The 18,763-nt window shown below is 35.8% G+C and overlaps 1 protein-coding gene across 1 annotated transcript in view; it reads right to left on the bottom strand.

The window, feature by feature from the left end:
- The window catches only part of LOC150098250 (semaphorin-2A-like), a 667,728-nt gene that overhangs the window by 30,596 nt on the left and 618,369 nt on the right, over window positions 1-18,763 (bottom strand). Inside the window, exon 14 of the mRNA XM_090406288.1 lies at window positions 3,021-3,302. Coding sequence (XP_090262414.1) covers window positions 3,021-3,302 — 282 coding nt within the window. The remainder of the gene's footprint in view (window positions 1-3,020; window positions 3,303-18,763) is intronic.

Here is an 18,763-nt window from a genome sequence, read left to right as displayed (position 1 = left end):
CAGGGGATACAAATTTAGCATGAAATGGAGAACATATGTTTCCATTCCAGAGAGGAGTACTTCAGTGATGCATTAGTGATGATATGATGAGTGCATATACTTGGGTTGGAAGATCGAAAACAACAGTCCAACCATGGGAATGAGGCATAGAAATCTAGGTCATCTCACTTGGTGTTCTTATAATGCCAGACGACTCTTGGTTGAGAATGGCTGTGTGGGTGTTGCTCAGTAGGGGGGGGGGGTAAGCACACAAAGTTGTGGTCTCTGAATTACCTAAGGGAGATACAACCTTCACAGTATATTTGGAAGGATCACTAATGAGGAATAGATCCAAAGTGTTTGGAGTGTGGTTGGGATTATCTGGTAGTCTGGTGGGCATATGAACAATTTGTACAAAGTCATTCGTTATGGCAAAGGTTTCAGCATTTCTACCTGCTCAATCTCTGCAGTTGGAGAAGGAAAACCAGTGTTTAATGCTCTCTAGTTTGGTATGTAAGAGTGAACATAAACACAAACACTGCTCTTGAGCTGAAATGAGTGCAAGAGAGTGCATTTGGGGTAGTTCAGATAAGTAGTGCTTGGAAAATCTGAAATTCAGTTTTTGTCAGAAAAAGTAGGTGAGGTTTTGTGGACTAGAGGTAGTGGACACTACTGAGGCTGGAGCAGAGACCACATATATACGAGGGGGTGGGCTAAAAAGGTCTGATAAACACCTAGAACAAAAATAATATTAAAGCAACTGATAACCATAAGAAAGAATATATTTTAAAACCTTTTAATCCCCATGTTTCATCAAATTGTAATAATTTGTTCTTTTTCTTTTAGGATATATAAGAAGAAATGCTTTAATATCAATTTTGTTCTAGGTGTTTATCAGAACTTTTCAGCACCCCTCCCCTTGTATATGTAAAGTAGATCTGAAAATCTCTGTAGGGTTTCTTGTTGACTGAGTGGGCACACACATTCCCTATACAGCACTTGTACTTTGGTTTTCAAGTTGGCTGTTAACACTGCTTGATTTCTGCACTAGAATTCCTCCTTTGTAGTCGATGTACCAGGTTTCATTGCTGCTTTGTTGTTTTTCTTCCAGTTGTTTGCAATGTCGTCAGCCTTGTTTGTGCTGAGTAAAGGTAAGGTCAGGCTGGACTCATGGCTCATGTCATTTGAGGCTGTTCGCAGCCTCAAATGACTAACTTTGAGGCTATTCACAGCCACCATTAGTTCTGTTGCACTCGCCAGTGTGTCACAGGTTACTTTCACCAGTCATTCCATCTCTTTTTTTTTTTGTTTGTAAGCCCGAAGCAGTGACATGGTGATTTTGCTGCAGTCAAAACCAGATTTTGCCATTAGTTTGGTGATGTCTTCCTTCAGTGTATGCTGCTTTCAGCATGGAAGTTGAGGATAATGGCATTATATATATATATATATATATATATATATATATATTTGTTTTTAGCCTCGATTCAGTCCTATACCATAGCCACAATGATGCTACAGAGCTGGCTGGTAATGGTGGCGAGTGTTTTTTTTTGTTTAAGTGCTGATCATGGATCTGTTCTACCTTGGCTTCAATTAATTTAACTTTGTGAGAGAAGGTTTGGTCAATAGTAGCAAGGTGCTTCTTCAAGCTTTTAATGCGTTTTTCTAAGTTCAGGAATGTTTCACTGAAGGGAGGCACAATGGGCAAACGAAAGGCTGGCTCCAGTTCACAAAACATTTGTATGTTGATTCGTCCATTTTTATACACTGAGCATGCAACCATTCATAATAGAAATGCATAGAATGACTTTTTTGGTGTCTGTGATGTCTAGTCTGCAGCTGCAACACTTGATAGCATAATTGGATTTATTGGTGCTGGATGGCTGTACTCAGTTGGGTATGCCCACCTCACTCTGTCATCATTGAGATGTACTGATGCCATCTTTGCTTTTTATGGTAGGCATTAGCAGATGCTTGCATATGGCTGATATTATATGAATAAAAAAAATTATGGGGCACTTAAAGAGTAGTTCTCTTGGGTTTCTCCATGATATTAATCCTTTTGAGAATTGCTGCTGTGATTTCAAAAATGAGGAACACACGCTTATGTCAATTTATTGCAACCATCTGAATTGTATTTTAGGATGGTGTCTGTTTAAATGAACTAAGAATGTATGTATCTAATGTGTCTTTGGCCAATGGGGTTAAATAGCCGACATCATCTACATAACTTAGATACACTGTTTTGAGCACAAATCACTCAGTGTTAAGTGCTTTGTTCTCTGAGTGTTCTATGCAGAAATGTGTTCCCAATCTCCCATCCCCCACTCAATAAACATCTTATTTACGTGTTCTTTTGATGTTCTGAATTATAGGACAAAGTAGTACTTTGCCCTATAATTGAAAAAATAATAATTTTTATCAAAAATAATAATTTTTGATAAGTTAATATTCAAAATGAAGACAATTAATAACAAGATTTTGTTGATAAGGCACTGAAATGGAATACATCAAAAATTGGTCATAACCAGGGCTCAACAAATACTCTCGTCTGTGGTGGGCAGATTTTGCCAGTTGGCGAGTAGCTGCAGACTCGACAGAATACAATATTCTTTATTTAATAAAATATAAAAAAAGAGATTTTGTTTAGAAAGTTAACTTAAAGAAAACAGAGAAGAATATGCATAATATAAAGGATGATTCTAGTAAGGAAAATGAATGTAAAAAATTATATTTTCAAAAAAAATCAATGTTGTTTAGCTTTTACTGTTTTTCCTATCCTTTTCTTATTATTGATTAACTTCTCCAGGATCTTGGAATAGTTCCCACACAAAAGAAATGTTCTCTAAACAATGATACTGCACCACTAATCACTTTATGGAATTCCTATTGGCTTAGTGGAATATATTAAAAAATGGGGGGGGGGGGGGGCTCTTGGGCAAGTACATTTTTTGCATGGCGAATAGAATTTTGCATAATTTGTTGAGCTCTGGTCATAACTGTTCTTGTTCTTATATCAAACAATACATTTATAAACTTACTTGTATCTACTGTAATATTAAAACTGCAGAGTGTACTTGTACCAAGCTTACAGTCATAGCGGCCACTGTCTCGCTCAGTTACAGAGATTATGACTAATCCATGATCAGTTGTATGAATATATTTATCTCTTCGATGAATAACTGGATATTTTCCTTTTTCTCTACTATAATGGTACCAACGTAAAGGTCCCATCCCTAGTCCTTCTACTTCAGGTAGGTGAATAGAACAGGTAAGATGAACACTCTGACCCCAATACACATGAAGGGGTCTATTCTTCACACCTGTGTACAGATATATATATATATATATATATATATATAAAAACGACATATAAGTATAGCATTTTTTCTTTTTTGATAAAAAAGAAGGCAGAATATTTCATTTGCCCTTTCCTTACCTTTTAATGTTAATAAACTCAATTTCTTATCATCATTAATTTATTTCATTAATAAAATCATAAAACCATTATTGAAGTTGAATTTGCAGACACCATACTACTCCCGTTACCGAAGACCTGATAGAAGTAAATAAATTGGAAAATAATACCTGAAGACTGAAAAACTTATTTTGAACTTAAACAGGTACAGAAATTTCAAACACCTTGAAATAACAAGATGTGTACCTTCTGAAAATATTAGAGAAATAATTTTGCTCAAATACTTAAAGACATTACAGAAGAGAAGGGGGACTTGTTTCACAACACATGAAATTTTAACTTATTAATACAGACATGCATTAGACACTTTATTTTTTGAATAATTGCTTCGCACATGAAAGAGAAAACTAAATAAAATTTATTACACTCATATATGTGTGGATGATGTGAAGCTGGGAAGGATTATTAGTAAGAATTCAGATGTGGCAGCCCTGCAAGAGGAGTTGAATAAGCTAGATGGGAAAATGACTGGAGATGCCAGTTTAATGCAGCAAAATGTAAGGTCTTGAGGTTTGGGACACATCGATGGGACTCTGCATACTCTATTGGAGGAGATATACTGGAGGAAGTAGGGGAGACAAGAGATCTGGGGTTGATGATTGATAGAAACCTGAAATTTAGGGGACATGTCGCAAAGGTGATGAAGGTAACACAGAGGATTGCTGCAATAATGAGAAGGATGCTGACCTGCAGAGATAAAAGATTATCATTCCGTTGTATAAGACCCTGATCAGACCACACTTGGGCTATTGTTCTGAGATTTGATCCCCAGGATTTGAAGGGGGATGAATAACTGTGGAAGGGTACAAAGGTGGATAACAAAGATTGTTTCAGGATTGTACAATGTTAATTATGAGGATCAGCTGAGAGGAATGTTGACTGCAGAGTTTGGTGGATAGAAGAAAGAGAAGTGATATGATTGAGACTTTTAACTGTTGAGAGGTGGTTACAGGGTTGACACTGGAGAGTTCTTTCGCTTGGTTGAACAGCAGGAAGGAATGATGACAAGGGGCCATCCCTGGAAGTTACGGAAGGAAACTGTGAGCAAGAGGGTGAGGAGTGGTTTCTTTGAATGGAGGGCGGTTGAACCATGGAATGCATTGCCTGATAGAGTGGTGAGAGCAAGAATAGCCAATGAGTTTAAGGAGTGTTATCATAGACTGTGTGTTTCCTAGGAAGGACCTCCCGAGATGAGTCTTTTGACTCCATGGAGGGCTGAATAATAATAATAATAATAATAATAATAATAATAATAATAATAATATTGCTCAATATATCATGAGCTCCTTTCAGGGAGAACAAAATTTAAATTCTGAATACAAAAACAAGTCATATAGCATGTATATCACATATCTCGGTTGCAGCTGCCCAATAGGAGGAAACGCTATTAGAGTTCAGAGATGTGGGAATAGATGCATAAATAAATAAATATATAAAAAATTATAAACAAAACAGCAATCATTTCTCAAAACTTAGAAATAGGTATACAGAGTGTCTAATTAGGATGGTGATGCGAGGCTTCACATGAAGAGATAATTTCAAAATAAGTTATTTTGTTATATGAACAAGAGTTATGATTTTCATCCAACTTAGTCCAGAAGTAGGTCTTTATATAAGAAAAATTGCAAGAGCACAGGGGGAAGTTATTTCCAATTACGTTCCACTCATTGAGGTAATAACAATGCAGTTAATGTGGCTCTTTGAAAAAAAAAAATAATAATAATCAGTGAAGATATATTTTGGGGGGATGTGTACATTTTACTGAGTATTATTTAATTTTGTTATTCAGATGAATCTAGATGAATTTAATTGCCTGGTGTGAGACCCACTTATTGGAGACCTGAAGTGGCTTCAAAAAGTTGCATGTTTGGTCTCAAGAACATAGTTTCCAGATCAGGTAAAAAATGGATAAATAATACAAGAAAATTAATAAAAACAAAAAATCCTTAGCCATCTCTCAGTAGTAATGTACTATGGGCTTAAAACATTTTGTTGGTGGGAGTCCCATTTGTTATGGTTTTGTTATAAAAATATAGCATATATTCAATTTTAGTAGTTCAACTGTGTCTTCTGCTTCTGTCATGTCCCTATTCTCTACATTCATTAAAATCATTCTTCCTTTTACTTGTCATATAGCAAGAAAACTCTTCATCATTTCCTTTGGTTTACTTAACCAATTTCCTCTCATAATTTCATTTTGCCTTTATTATCACACTGATCATCCTTCTTTGCTGTATTTTGCTTCATGAGTTTGATCGTCATATTCCTTACAATGCCTTCCATGTTTTTCTGCACTTCCTGCTTAGAGTGCCTAACCTTCCTACCGGGTGGTTGAAATATCCAGACCACCATAGCATTTTGCATGGATCAAAACTTCATCGGCATTCTACCTTTTATCATGCCATTACCTCCCTCCGCCATTAATGCCTTTACAGTTATTTTAGAGCCATAAGTGGATTAACTGTTAGTGAGTGACCTTTGAAAGACTCACCTGTCTTTATGTGGAATACTGTTTTACTTGGAATTTCCTTTACTGTCCTAAGATATTTGACCTTCTTTTGCCTCACAATTGATTTATCGTCTCTTCCCAAAAACAAATTTCACATGTGCGAAAATAATCCTGACATGATCACCAATCAGCCTTTGCAATGAATCTATTTAGTAATAGTAAATTTATTGTATTTTATTCTTCAAATCAATGTAACAGAACAGTTGCACTGGTGTTCTTTCACTTTATTCACAATATAGAAACAATTTTTTTCGCGAATTTTCGAATGTTTGCATTGAAAACATTATGCCACATATTTATATTTTTGAATAATATTTATTGAAATAAATATGACCTTTTGCTTTCTTTCCTAGCAAAATACCATTACTGGATCATCACATTTCAGTTTTAGAAATGAATTTTATTTTATTTTTTTGTTTTTATGAACAACAAATGATATTAAATTGCATTACTTGGTTTCCGATTGTGAGTCTTTTTAGTATCAAAAATTTATATCCAATGATGTTTTAGTATGGATACTTCGCCTTCATCTTTTTTTTTTTTTTTGTAGGATGCACATTACGATAATATCCAGTGCGTAACCACCGTAGATATGTTGAAAATATAATATGAAGGAGCAAAGGTTGGTCGATTGGTAGAGCCTCTACTACTAATGGCTCACGCAAAAAGTTAAGCAAGTTTGAGCATGGTTAGTAGTTGGAAGGGGTTAGGATCAATCGTTCGATGCTGTTGGCACACTCTCCCTCGATGAGTCTTTGGACTCCCTGGAGGTGTCACATAATAACAATAAGAATAATCTTATTTTTTTGGGAGGGAGGGGGAGGGTTATAGACCTATTCAACCTGCAGATATTTCAGAGAATTTATTTTATAAATCGTTTGCAAGACAACTATTACAAACGTAAATCACTTGGGAAACATGCCCATTTATTTTAGTGTAAATAGTAGCAAAGGTTTAGCTACTTAAACAATGCCACGTATCTAAACTAGAATAAAATGTCATTATATCTGCTGATGATAGAACTCTTACATAAATAATTTTTTTTCTGGCATGATTTCTCTAGTAGTTATAATGTAATCAATTTACAGATTTTTGCCTTCTTGCTTTCTCCCATGTTATATGCAGTGATTTCTTCTTTGTACTACAAGAAAAAAAAATCAGATAACACAAGAAAAATATGTAATATTTTCTTTTTCACTGGGTGAATTTACAATGTTCTTTCTTTGTGTTTTGAAAAGAAAGTACAAATGTTTTTTTTTTTTACTATTTTTGCCATTATAACATCTGATACAATTATAAGAGTAACATTTTATCGTTTTTCTTCCACATGAGAAAAAGAAATATGACAATATTGTTGATTCTATCAAACTTCATTGTAGTGGAAATTTTTATTACAAAACTTTGTAATATATATATAAGCAAAAGCATCGCTTACTATAAAATTGGAGCATAATATCTGAACTAGCAGAAAATATATACATATCAATTTAAATCATAACTGTTAATTTCATTTTGTAATGATCAATTATACCAAGAAGGTGAAAGTGCAAAGAACAGTAGATCACAATATAAAGAAAAAAATTTATTAGTGATACGATTAAAGAATTTCATGTCATTCTCTATAAAGCAAAGTTGCTCAAGCACATCCTTCAGGAAATCTGTGAAGTATTCTATGAAATATGATTTTGAACAAAAATATAACATAATCTCAAACACATCAGCAGCCAGTTTTTTTTAACTAATATTTCAAAGAATTATCGTGAATTAATTTCTTCGATAACAAAGAAAATGTTTTGTGGAGTAAGCAATTAGAAAAGATTAGCACAAAAAAATTAAAAATGACATTGGCTCTCCAAGATAAGGCAATATTTAAGTGAAGAAACTATGCAAGGATCTTTATTTTGTTCAGGCATTAAAATTGTATTGTACAATAAAAAGAGAAAATAAAAATAATTTCTATATTTTTCGTCTATCCAATATAACTAAGATTCAGCTACCCAGAATAGAATGAGGAACTGTAATATAACCAAGTGCAAAATAAACTTCCAACGAGGAACTGTGTTTCTTGTTATAGGCAACTGAGACGCAGCTATGAGCGTGAGATAATCTGATTAAGTATTCTCTTCAGCGTGAGGGATTATTACACCTTCTAAATGACATGATGGCCAAACTGTACTTCTTATCCATGTTCTTTCAACAGGTCATCTGAATCGTATCCAGATTTAGCTGGATGTCTACAGACGTCCTGGCCGATTGGGGGGGGGGGAATGATGCTACTCATCCATTATCCATTCCACTTGATTTATCTTGTAGACCAGAGGTAGGCAACCAAGGAGCTTTCTAAAGATCCTGTTTTTTTATTAGCTGCTTTGGTAAACAATTTTTGTTGTATAGATAGCTGATTTTTTAAATTTCTCTTTTCTCAAGTCAGAGTTAGGTAGAAAGTGTGCATCAATTTCCGAATGAAGAGTTTTAAAACATCTCCTATCATCATTACCTTTTTTGTTCACTTCATTAAAAAAAAAAAAAAGTCATATTCTCATTCAATAGATTTTATTATTATTATTATTTTTTTTTATTTATACTCATTCTGAAAATTTTCACTTGCAAATGTAAAATTTTACACAGGCACATGTACACTTCACAAAATAAAATAATCTCTATTCTGAAATACAAACACATCCGCAAGAAGAAACATTCTAACTAGTCCAAAAGGATCCATTCATTCATAATAATGCTTAAAAGTATAAAGAACACCAAGAAGAAAAAATACAGTTATTAAACTCATTAACATTTTGCTGGTGTTTTCTACCCGCCATCATCAGAGCACAATGATAACTGTGACACACACACAGCACTAAATTAAGTAACTCTAGAAATAATTTAAATTGTAATTGACACTTAATGTCCTTATGAGGCACCCTCTAATGGTAGATTACTACCAAGATAATTTAGAGAAGTCTGGCTATAAGGTCTTAAAATCATAGCCTCCTAGATCTTTGGTAAATTAATGCAACCATACTTGTTGAAGTTGGGAGAGTGCTTCATAGCTGATGCTGATCTAAGGATAGCCTCTCAGACCTGTGTTTCTGCCATACAGATGTAATGTAAATGTTCCTGCTATACAGATGATCTTGGATCATCTGTATGGCAAATTGGGATTGGCAGACCATGCACTGGATACTCCTTCACATAGGATCAGATGGAGAAAAGCATCTATACTGCATAAAAGTTATTACGGTCCAAGAGACTATTCTTAGAATCAGCATCAGGTATGAAGCATTCTCCCAACCTCAACAAGTATGGTTGCTTTAATTTATCAAAGATCTGGGAAACTATCATTTTAAGACCTAATAACTGGACTTCTCTAAATTAACTAAAGTAACTAACACATTAGGTGTTAGTTACCATTTAAATTGTTTCTACAATTACTTTGTTTAATGGTGTGTGCCTGTCACAGTTATCATTGTGTTCTGATGATGGTGGGTAGAAAACCAGCAAAATATTAGTAAGTTTAATACATGCATTGGTGTTGTTTATACTACCATTAAGCATTATTATGAATAATGAACGACACCTAAGCCTTTCTTTATTGGTCGATTCATTTTTGTGATGTTTTAGGTAATTATCTCTCTGGAGCTGCAAAATTAAATTTCTTTCCTTCAGATTTGTGTTTTCCTCCATTCATCCATTCTATGTATCACCTAGCAGACCTTCCTTAATTATTTGCCTGTTCTAATTAAGCTAATTTGTCAATTAAACACACACACACACACACACACACACACACACACACACACACACACACACACACACACACACACACACACACACACACACACAGTAGAATGTTCCGGTTATTGTTATCAACATCCTCGAATATTTTGCTTTTTCAATCTCAGAATTCTAAGAATAAGGGTTAATCAGGAGAAAATTTGACAATGAACATTTGTCGAAATCTGACTTTTTTTGTTAATCTTCCTTTAATCTTATTCTGACGTAAATCTTAAATCTTCCAGGCAAATGCAGGGGAGGTATAAATACCATCTAATTGTGATTTTTTAAGTTTATTTTCGTGTTCTCTTTCAGTAAGGGAATTTGATTTTAAGTGCTCGTTAAAACAACCCTTAGCATTACGCAGAAGCAAGTAAAAAACTTAAAGAACATTATTTAAACTTATTATCTTTTCAAGAAAAGCAAACAATTTTGAAGTGCTATGATAAGTTGCCCAAAATGAGAGCATAGTGCAGCTGTATATTAAAAAATTTCACAACCATTCTTGTGTAAGATCTTAAAAAACAGATCAAACATTGAAACTTCAGCTCTTACTAATGAGAACATGGATCGGAAGAGAGCCCAATCTGGTAAGGATACTCAAGTTGAATCACCATTAAAAATGTGGTTTAGTAATGTTCATGAGAAGAATGCTTCAATTAATGGGCCTTTGATGCATCATAAAGCAGAAGAACTTGCAAAAACAATAGGCAAAGAAAATTTCACCACAACTGATGGGTGGTTTAACAGGTGGAAAAAGCGAGAGAATATTGTGTACAAGCGTATTCATGGTGAAGAAAAAAGTGCTGATTTTTTATTAGCTGATTAATAAAATTTATTAGCTGATGCGTGGATTAAGACCGAGTTGCCAAAAATTATTGCTCAATATTCTCCTGAAGATATTTACAATGCAGACGAAACAGGACTCTATTTCATGCAATGCTTGAGCAGCATACTTATTTGTTTAAAAATGAGAGTACTAAAGGATTTAAATCTTACAAAGAGCGAATGACAGTTCTTTGTTGTACTAACATGAAAGGTGAGAAACGAGAGCTTCTAGTGATTGGAAAAAGTAAAAATCCTCGGTGTTTTAACGGTGTCAAAAGTTTGCCTGTTGATTACTGTTCTAGTGCAAATGCTTGGATGACTAATGACATTTTCAACAATTGACTAGTTAAGTGGGATCTTAAATTAAAGCAAAAAATTGTCTTGTTAGTAGACAACTTCACAGCACACACACACAAACAATTTATTGTTAAAGAACATCAAAGTAATTTTCTTGCCTTCAAACACTACATCGTTAATTCAACCATGTGACTAAGGCATCATACAAGCTTTTAAAGCTTATTATCGTAGAGAAGTTCATGCAAGAATTATAGCTGAACTTATAAAAGACCACTCTGATGCAATTGCAAAAAAAGATTTCCCTTCTTGATGCATTGCATTTGGTAGCAAGCAAGTCTCAGAGAAGACTATTGAAAACTGCTTCGAAAAAGGTGGATTTTTTAAGACAAACTCTGAAACTTCTTCTTCCAAAAAATTTGAATATCTTACAAATGAAATTTTTGATAAAATCCTAAACGGTATGTCAAAAGAGGAATTTGAAATTTGGTTGGATATTAATATCACAATGTTGAAGTGATGGCTACAATGACAGTATCGGAATATGTCAAGCTGCTTCCGATGAGAACTTTAAACTAATCGAAGAAAGTGAACCTAATACAAGTATAGAAGAACAAATTTTAGAAGCTCCTCCAACCAATGCCCAGATGCAATAAAGGCATGAGTATGAGCAATTTATTAATGAACTACTATATTCAAAGACACGACAGACAACTCTAGATAAGTTTTTAAAATAAATTTTATGTTGCTGCTTATTAAAAAGTTGGTTATAACAATAAATTAACTAATGTTCATAGTAATAAATCAAAATAAATGATGCAATTTTTTATATCCTTTACTTAATGCTATCAGCTAGTTATTGTTATCGAAAAGCAAATGACCCAATGTGATCACAATAAGTGGCGTCTACTGTATATATATTTGTCCTGATAATCTCTAGTCTGCAGTCTTTCTATCCTCCATCCCTGTACATCTGCAACTTTATTCTTCTCTGTCAACTAAGTCTCAAAAATATCAAAAAATGTTGGCTGCATTGAACTAATGAATACAAAAACACTTATTCTTGATGCTTTTGGCATTAGTTTACATCAGCACACTAATCCTCCTTTGATAAACATATCTGGCTGCAGATCACACTTTAGCAAACACTTGTGTGTGTATGTGTATCAACTGCAATATTTCATTGGGCTTGAAAGTACTTTTGCATCTTTTAACACCTGCACACATTATTATTATTACCCCCAAGACCTCATAGAGTCAAAGACTCATCTGGGAGATCCCTTTATCATACACACACACAGCTCATCATACCGTGTCTTAAACACACTCAAACTCCTTGCAGACACCACACTCTCAGGCAAGGTATTCCAATCATTTACAACTCTGCACGAAAAAAACCTGCCTCTCACTCCTCTACTCACACTCTCCTTATATAGTTTCCAGGGATGACCTCTGGTTTTCCCCTGATCTCCCACTATTTTCTGTAGAACTACTCCAACATTCTTGATGCACTGATCCTATAACAAACCCTTACCAACTTGTAGGTCTCTATCATACTCCCCTCTTCCTCCTGTCCACCAGACTCTGCAAATTACATCTTCTCAATCTTTCCTCATACTCAACATTCCAGAGGTCAGAAACTACCTTAGTTGCTTTTAGACCCTTTCCAACATCTCTTCATCCTTCTTAAAACCAGGTGACCAAATCTGGGCACAATAGTCCATGTATGGCCTAACCAAAGCCTTATATGATGGAACAAGAAACTCCCTACTTCTAAATGTCAGTGTCCTCCGCATCATTCCCAGAAGCCTTTGTGTTGTCTTCACAATTTTGGCTATGTGTCCCCTAAATTTTAGATTCTTATCCACTATCACCCCCAGATCTCTTATTTCCTCCACCTCCAACAATATATCATCACCAAGCATAAATTCTGCATCCTATCTTTGTTTTCCAAATTTTAAAACCTTACATTTTGCAACATTGAACTCACATCCCCATTTGCTTGCCCAATCACTCAATTTATTCAAGTCTTCCTGCAAGGCCACAACATCTTCACTACTCTTTATGGTTCGTCCCAACTTTGCATCATCTGCAAACAACTGAATATCTCCATCCAAATCTTCACCAATATCATTAATATACAAGTTAAACAGTAATGGCCCTAAAACAGACCCCTGAGGCATCCACTAGTGACTTTCCCTTTCCTTGATATTGCTCCCCCATACACAACTTTTTGATACCTATCAGATAGCCAGTCTCCAATCCAATGCACTAATCTAATATCCAACCCCATCTGCTCTAGTTTGACTGTTAACTTCTCATGAGGTACTCTATCAAAAGGTTTTGCGAAATCCAAGTATATTACTGTATCCTTCTTCTCTGTCCAAGGAAGCAGTCACTTTATTATAATAAGTAAGTAAATTACTAAAACATGATCTCCCTTTAGCAAATCCATGCTGTCCATCAAATATAATACCATTGTAGTCAATCCAACTCTGGATCCTAGTTCTCACAAGCTTCTCCAACAACTTAACCATAACACCTGGCACAAAGATAGGCCTATAGTTTGATGCTTGAGTTCGATCACCTCCTTTATGATGTGGCACAATCTTGCCCTCCTTCCACCAAGTGCAAGACTCGTATTAAAAAAATATGTCGAGGCAGGTGTCAACTCCCTGGCACATTCCTTCAGTATACGTGGTGATATATTATCAAGTCCCACAGCCTTATTAACATCTAGTTTACTTAACTCTCCACACACCTCTTGCTCACTTACAGTCAGTCTCTCCTCCCCATCATCTACTGCCCTCAATCTCTCCATGAAGTCACACTCACAAGATTGAAAGACCTTTATGAATTGCTCATTAAGTATCTCCACCGCACATTCGGCTCCAGCTGTCTTTATACCATTTTCTCCAATCAATGTCATCCTTCCATAATCATTCTTTCTTTTGCTGGCTACATATCGAAAGAACTCCTTAGGATTCTTTTTGGCTTCATTAGGTAACTGCTGTTCAAACCTCTCTTTAACTACCTTCACCAACCAAGTCACCCTCCTTGCCTGGCCTTTGTAGACTTTATGGAATTGGTTATTTCCACTTCTCTTATGCTGCCTCCACAATGTCCTTTTTCTCTGTATCACATGCTTAATCTCTTTATTCATCCATCTCACACCTACCTTATTTAACCTTCTCACCCTTGGAATACATTTAGACATTGCAGTAGATGGTTTTTGAAAATCCTCCAAGCTGCATTGATCTCTTTTCCAGATAACTCCTCATTCCATGCTACACCTGCAAGCTGTCTCCTGAGCTCTTCATAATCACCCCCTCTTGTAGTTTCACATATATCCTCTTCTCACAGAGGTCCTCACACTGCTGGCAACCACCCAGCTAATCACCTCGTGGTCACTCTCGCCAACTGGTGGTTGATTTGACACCTGATTTATGATTAAATCCTCTGATGAGATGACCAATTCTAAGATCCTCAATCCTCGTGTTTCCTCTGTTATTTACTGTCTGAGGTAGTTATCCCTCAAAAACTCAAGAAACTCATTTTCTTTACTTCCAGTTGCTATCTCATCATTCCAGTCTATATTGCCATAATTAAAACACCCATAATGATCACCCTTTTCTTATTTGCTTGGTAATTTGATTATACATTTCATTATCACCACCATACACATTACCTGGTCTATAACAACATTGCACCAAGTATTTGATTCCATTCACCTGTATCTCACACCATACTGCCTCAAAACCACTGGCACTATTTCCCTCTTGCATCTCTACTTTGTATGGACATAACACTTTCTCTATCATCAATAGTACTCCCCCTCCCTTTTTACCTTTTCTATCCTCACGAAACACATCATACCTTTCCATCTCTATTCCTGTCAGGATGTCATCCTCTTCCAACCATGTCTCACTTATTCTGACAATCTTTGGGTGAACAGATGCAATTAGCTCAACCATTTCATCTACCTTGTTTCTTATACTTCTAGCATTTGTATACAAACACAACAGCTCATTTCTGGATCTACAGCTAGTTCCACTGATACCACTCACTCGATGCGATCTCTCCATGCTCGGCTGGAGCCATTTCCCTTTCTCCTTCTTCATTTTAGAACCCTTTTCTATTCCAACTGTTTCCTCTTGATCTCTGTCCACCATGAGCCTCCCCGTTTCCCTGCTTCTCTTGCACACCCATTTTCTCATTTTCTATACTCATTCCACTCACTTCCTCATTCATAACCACCTCTTCCACATCACTTCCCACCTGCTCTGATTCATTCTCTCTACTCACTTCTCTATCTTCCAGCAGCAGTCTCTCCAAGCGACTCATGCCATAACCACTCAAATGCAGTCCTTCATTCCCCATACAGCTCACTTCATCCCTCAAACTCATTCCATACATTAACAAACTATACTGCTGTCTCATCACACATTAATAAACTCTACTCCTGTCTCATCACACATTTCAGCCAGCATATCATTCATAATCCTTGGTCTCTGCGGTTCTTATATTTGAGATGAGAAATATTAATCATTATTTTTAAATTAATACTGGAAAAAATGATTAAAAAGTAAAACAGTTTGATAAATTAATGACTAATTCCATACACTCTTGTTGTGTACTTCTTCAGATTGATATAAGATACAAGATTGATACAAGAAACACAAACACACTGCTTGGAAAGAAGTCAAGGGACACCACCATGGACAAGGTGCATCATGCCATGTATAAATTGGAGGAATATGATGCTCTCAAGTAACTGTAAATGTGTCGAGGTGAGGCTGTGAGAAGGAAACTGACAGAGTTTAAAAGAGGCATTGTGATAAGATGCCGTGTTGCAGGCTTATCAATTTGGCAAATTGTTGACAAATTGGGCTATGTTAGTCAGAGTGGAACACCTCCATGACTATATGGTGATACGAAGGCTAATATGCAAAAACTGCACCATTTTTTGACTGATGTTGCATGTGGATTTTTAGGCATCAACTGGAACAAAAATCTGCACAAAACATTCAGTGGTGCAAAGATTGTGTATAGTGGGACATGGAAACTTGGAAAGTTGTGTTATGGATATAAGTAACAAACTGTTTATAGTTTTGGAAGTTTTTTTTCTCCTGGTTAGACTATAATAAATTTAGTTTAATCCTTTATCCAAGTGTAAGCAAACAAAGTTTGCTTCTGAAGTATCTTCAGCACTGAGGCAGCTCGTGGTAAAAGTGGACTAAGCTCTCTCATCACTTGTCTTAGTATCTCCCATAATGCAAAGCACATCTCCTTGTAGACATGTATAATGCTATGCATTAAGGGAAGGGCCACTAGCCAGACCGGTTTCGACCTTTATTGAGGTCTCGTCAGTGGGAGCCAGACCCAGAGGTGGTGATACTCAGGTGGAAGTAATGGAGAAGTCATATTTACCTATATGAGTTGCCAAAAGGTGTCTCACCTTATTATTAAATTACTCTGGATTTAGAGAAAGATGTTGGAAATTTTTTTCCACTTGGTTAGACTAAAATAAATTTGATTTAATCCTTTATCCAAGTGTAAGAACAAAGTTTGTGCCTGAAGTATCTTCAGGACTGAGACAACTCATGGTAAAGGTGGACTAAGCTCTCATCACTCATTCACTTGGTTAAAGTGAATGAGTGATGAGTGAAACAAACTTCCAACATCTTTCTCTAAATCTAGGGTAATTTTATAATAAGGTGAGACAACACCTTTTAGCAACTCGTATAGGTAAATATGACTTCTCCATTACTTCCACCTTAGTATCACCACCTCTGGGTCTGGCTCCCACTGACGAGACCTCAATAAAGGTCGAAACCATCTGGATAGTGGCCTTTCCCTTAATGCATAGCATCATACATCATGTTGGAGGCTTAATGGATTGTATACAGCACTCAGAAAGGATTAAAACAGAATTTAATTCTTCCTATATTTCGTCTCAGTCAATGACACATCTTCAGGGATTACAAAAAAACTAATACAACATAAATACAAATAACAAACAATACTAAGCCCAGCGACATTTGTGACACTAAAGTCCTATCTAGGTGGAGCACCCTCTAAGGGCGGTTGTAGGTGGCCTGGAATGTAAAGTGGGACATCTGGTGATTTAGTGTCACCCACGTGGTTGGGCTTAGTATTGTTTGTTATTTGTATTTATGTTACATTAGTTTTTTTGCAATCCCTGAAGATGTCTCATTGACTGACATGAAATATAGGAAGAATTAAATTCTGTTTTAATCCTTTCTGAGTGCTGTATACAATCCATTAAGCCTCCAACATGATGTCCTCACAGCACTTTAGCCTCTACACACGGAGCATTATACATGTCTGCAAGGAGATGTGCTTTGCATTATGGGAGATACTAAGACAAGTGATGACAGCTTAGTCACCCTTTACCACGAGTTGCCTCAGTCCTAAAGATACTTCAGGCATAAACTTTGTTTGCTTACACTTGGATAAAGGATTAAACTAAATTTATTATAGTGTTTATAGTTTTGACCGCTAGAGTGTGTTGTAATTGCAAATTTCAAGTTGGTTGTGTCAACTGTTGAAGTAAGAGTGTGAGTGGAGCATTCAGAAGTTGCATCATGGAGCAAAGATATGTGATAAAATTTTATAAAGAGCTATGATAAAATTTTACTGTAAATTAGGAAAAACTGCAACAGAAGTAAATCAAGGGCTAAAAAAAGTTTACGGCAATGACTGTGCAGTGCACAGGTGTTCTGCTGGTTTTCAACATTTAAAGAGGTGGAAGGAGAGTGCCTCTAAGATGAACTTCACTGTGGATAGCCAGTTTCTGCATGGGCAAATGAAAATGTGGTAAAAGCTAGGGAAATTGTTCCTATGACAGGCAAACAGCCACTAGGCTACTCACTGTACAGTTTGGTGCAAATCTCTTTCTAAGAGATTTGCAGAAGAGGAAGATTTGTTTGGGGTTTGTGCTGTACACATTGATAGACGAACAGAGAGAGCACTAGGTTGCATGCTGAAATGTGAATGACCTTTGTTATTAGTCTATCCATGAAAAACAGGTTACCAACTCTCAAACTATGCAATTAGAAAAATTTATTTGTTTAATGGCTGCACCATTCTAATTTATATATATAGCTTGAGAATTAAAGTATTGAACAAAGGCAAGATCAAATTTCACATACACAATCTCTTATAGCTAGCGTGGCGATTTTTTTTTTAATCAAACAAGCTCTCAGGTTCGCTAGTTTTTTGGGCGACAGTGCACTGGCACTAGATCAGGCAGGATAGTTATACAAACAAAACATTTTATTTTGATCTTAGTATGAAACCACAAATCACAATGTAAGAGGGAGAAAATCTCTTTCTCAACTAGTTATATACACATTAAGTGCAACATACAATTAACTTTCTCTTTTGATGGACTTAGGTCTCCTTATAGGAGGCAAAAATTACATTTAAAGTTTCAAAGTGTAAACGTTGTGTGTTTACTTGCTTTGCATAAAAACACTGATGGATATTTATTATCTTTCTTTGAAATAAGGTTTAACACTTGCTTAACCCTTTATATTGTTAACTCATCTAAATTTAACATACAGTTATTCCTTATGTGCTAACTTAACTAATTTCCGTTCATTCTATGTACAAAATTTATATTTGTTTTCTTTCAGGACATTAACTGTTGGCAGTTCTTCACTCTTGCAGTTGCCGGGAAATTTAGGTAGATTTCTCCATCAGAAACAGAAAATGAACTGCTGATATCTTCTACTATGCCCATGGATAGCTGTACGCTCTGAGCATGTCGTTGCAATCTGGCTGGAGTTCCATCAAAATACAGCCTCGTCTTCACCACCAGAATTTCATCCACTGAAAGGGACCTGTGTCAGAAGCCTCCAAAACTCAGGAAGGAG

The sequence above is a fragment of the Typopeltis vanoorti genome, chromosome 16 (genome assembly GCF_054136105.1).
Source record: "Typopeltis vanoorti isolate ZY-2024b chromosome 16, IOZ_Tvanoo_1.0, whole genome shotgun sequence".
Classification (NCBI taxonomy): Eukaryota; Metazoa; Arthropoda; class Arachnida; order Uropygi; family Thelyphonidae; genus Typopeltis; species Typopeltis vanoorti.
This window is presented reverse-complemented; position numbering and strand designations above follow the sequence as displayed.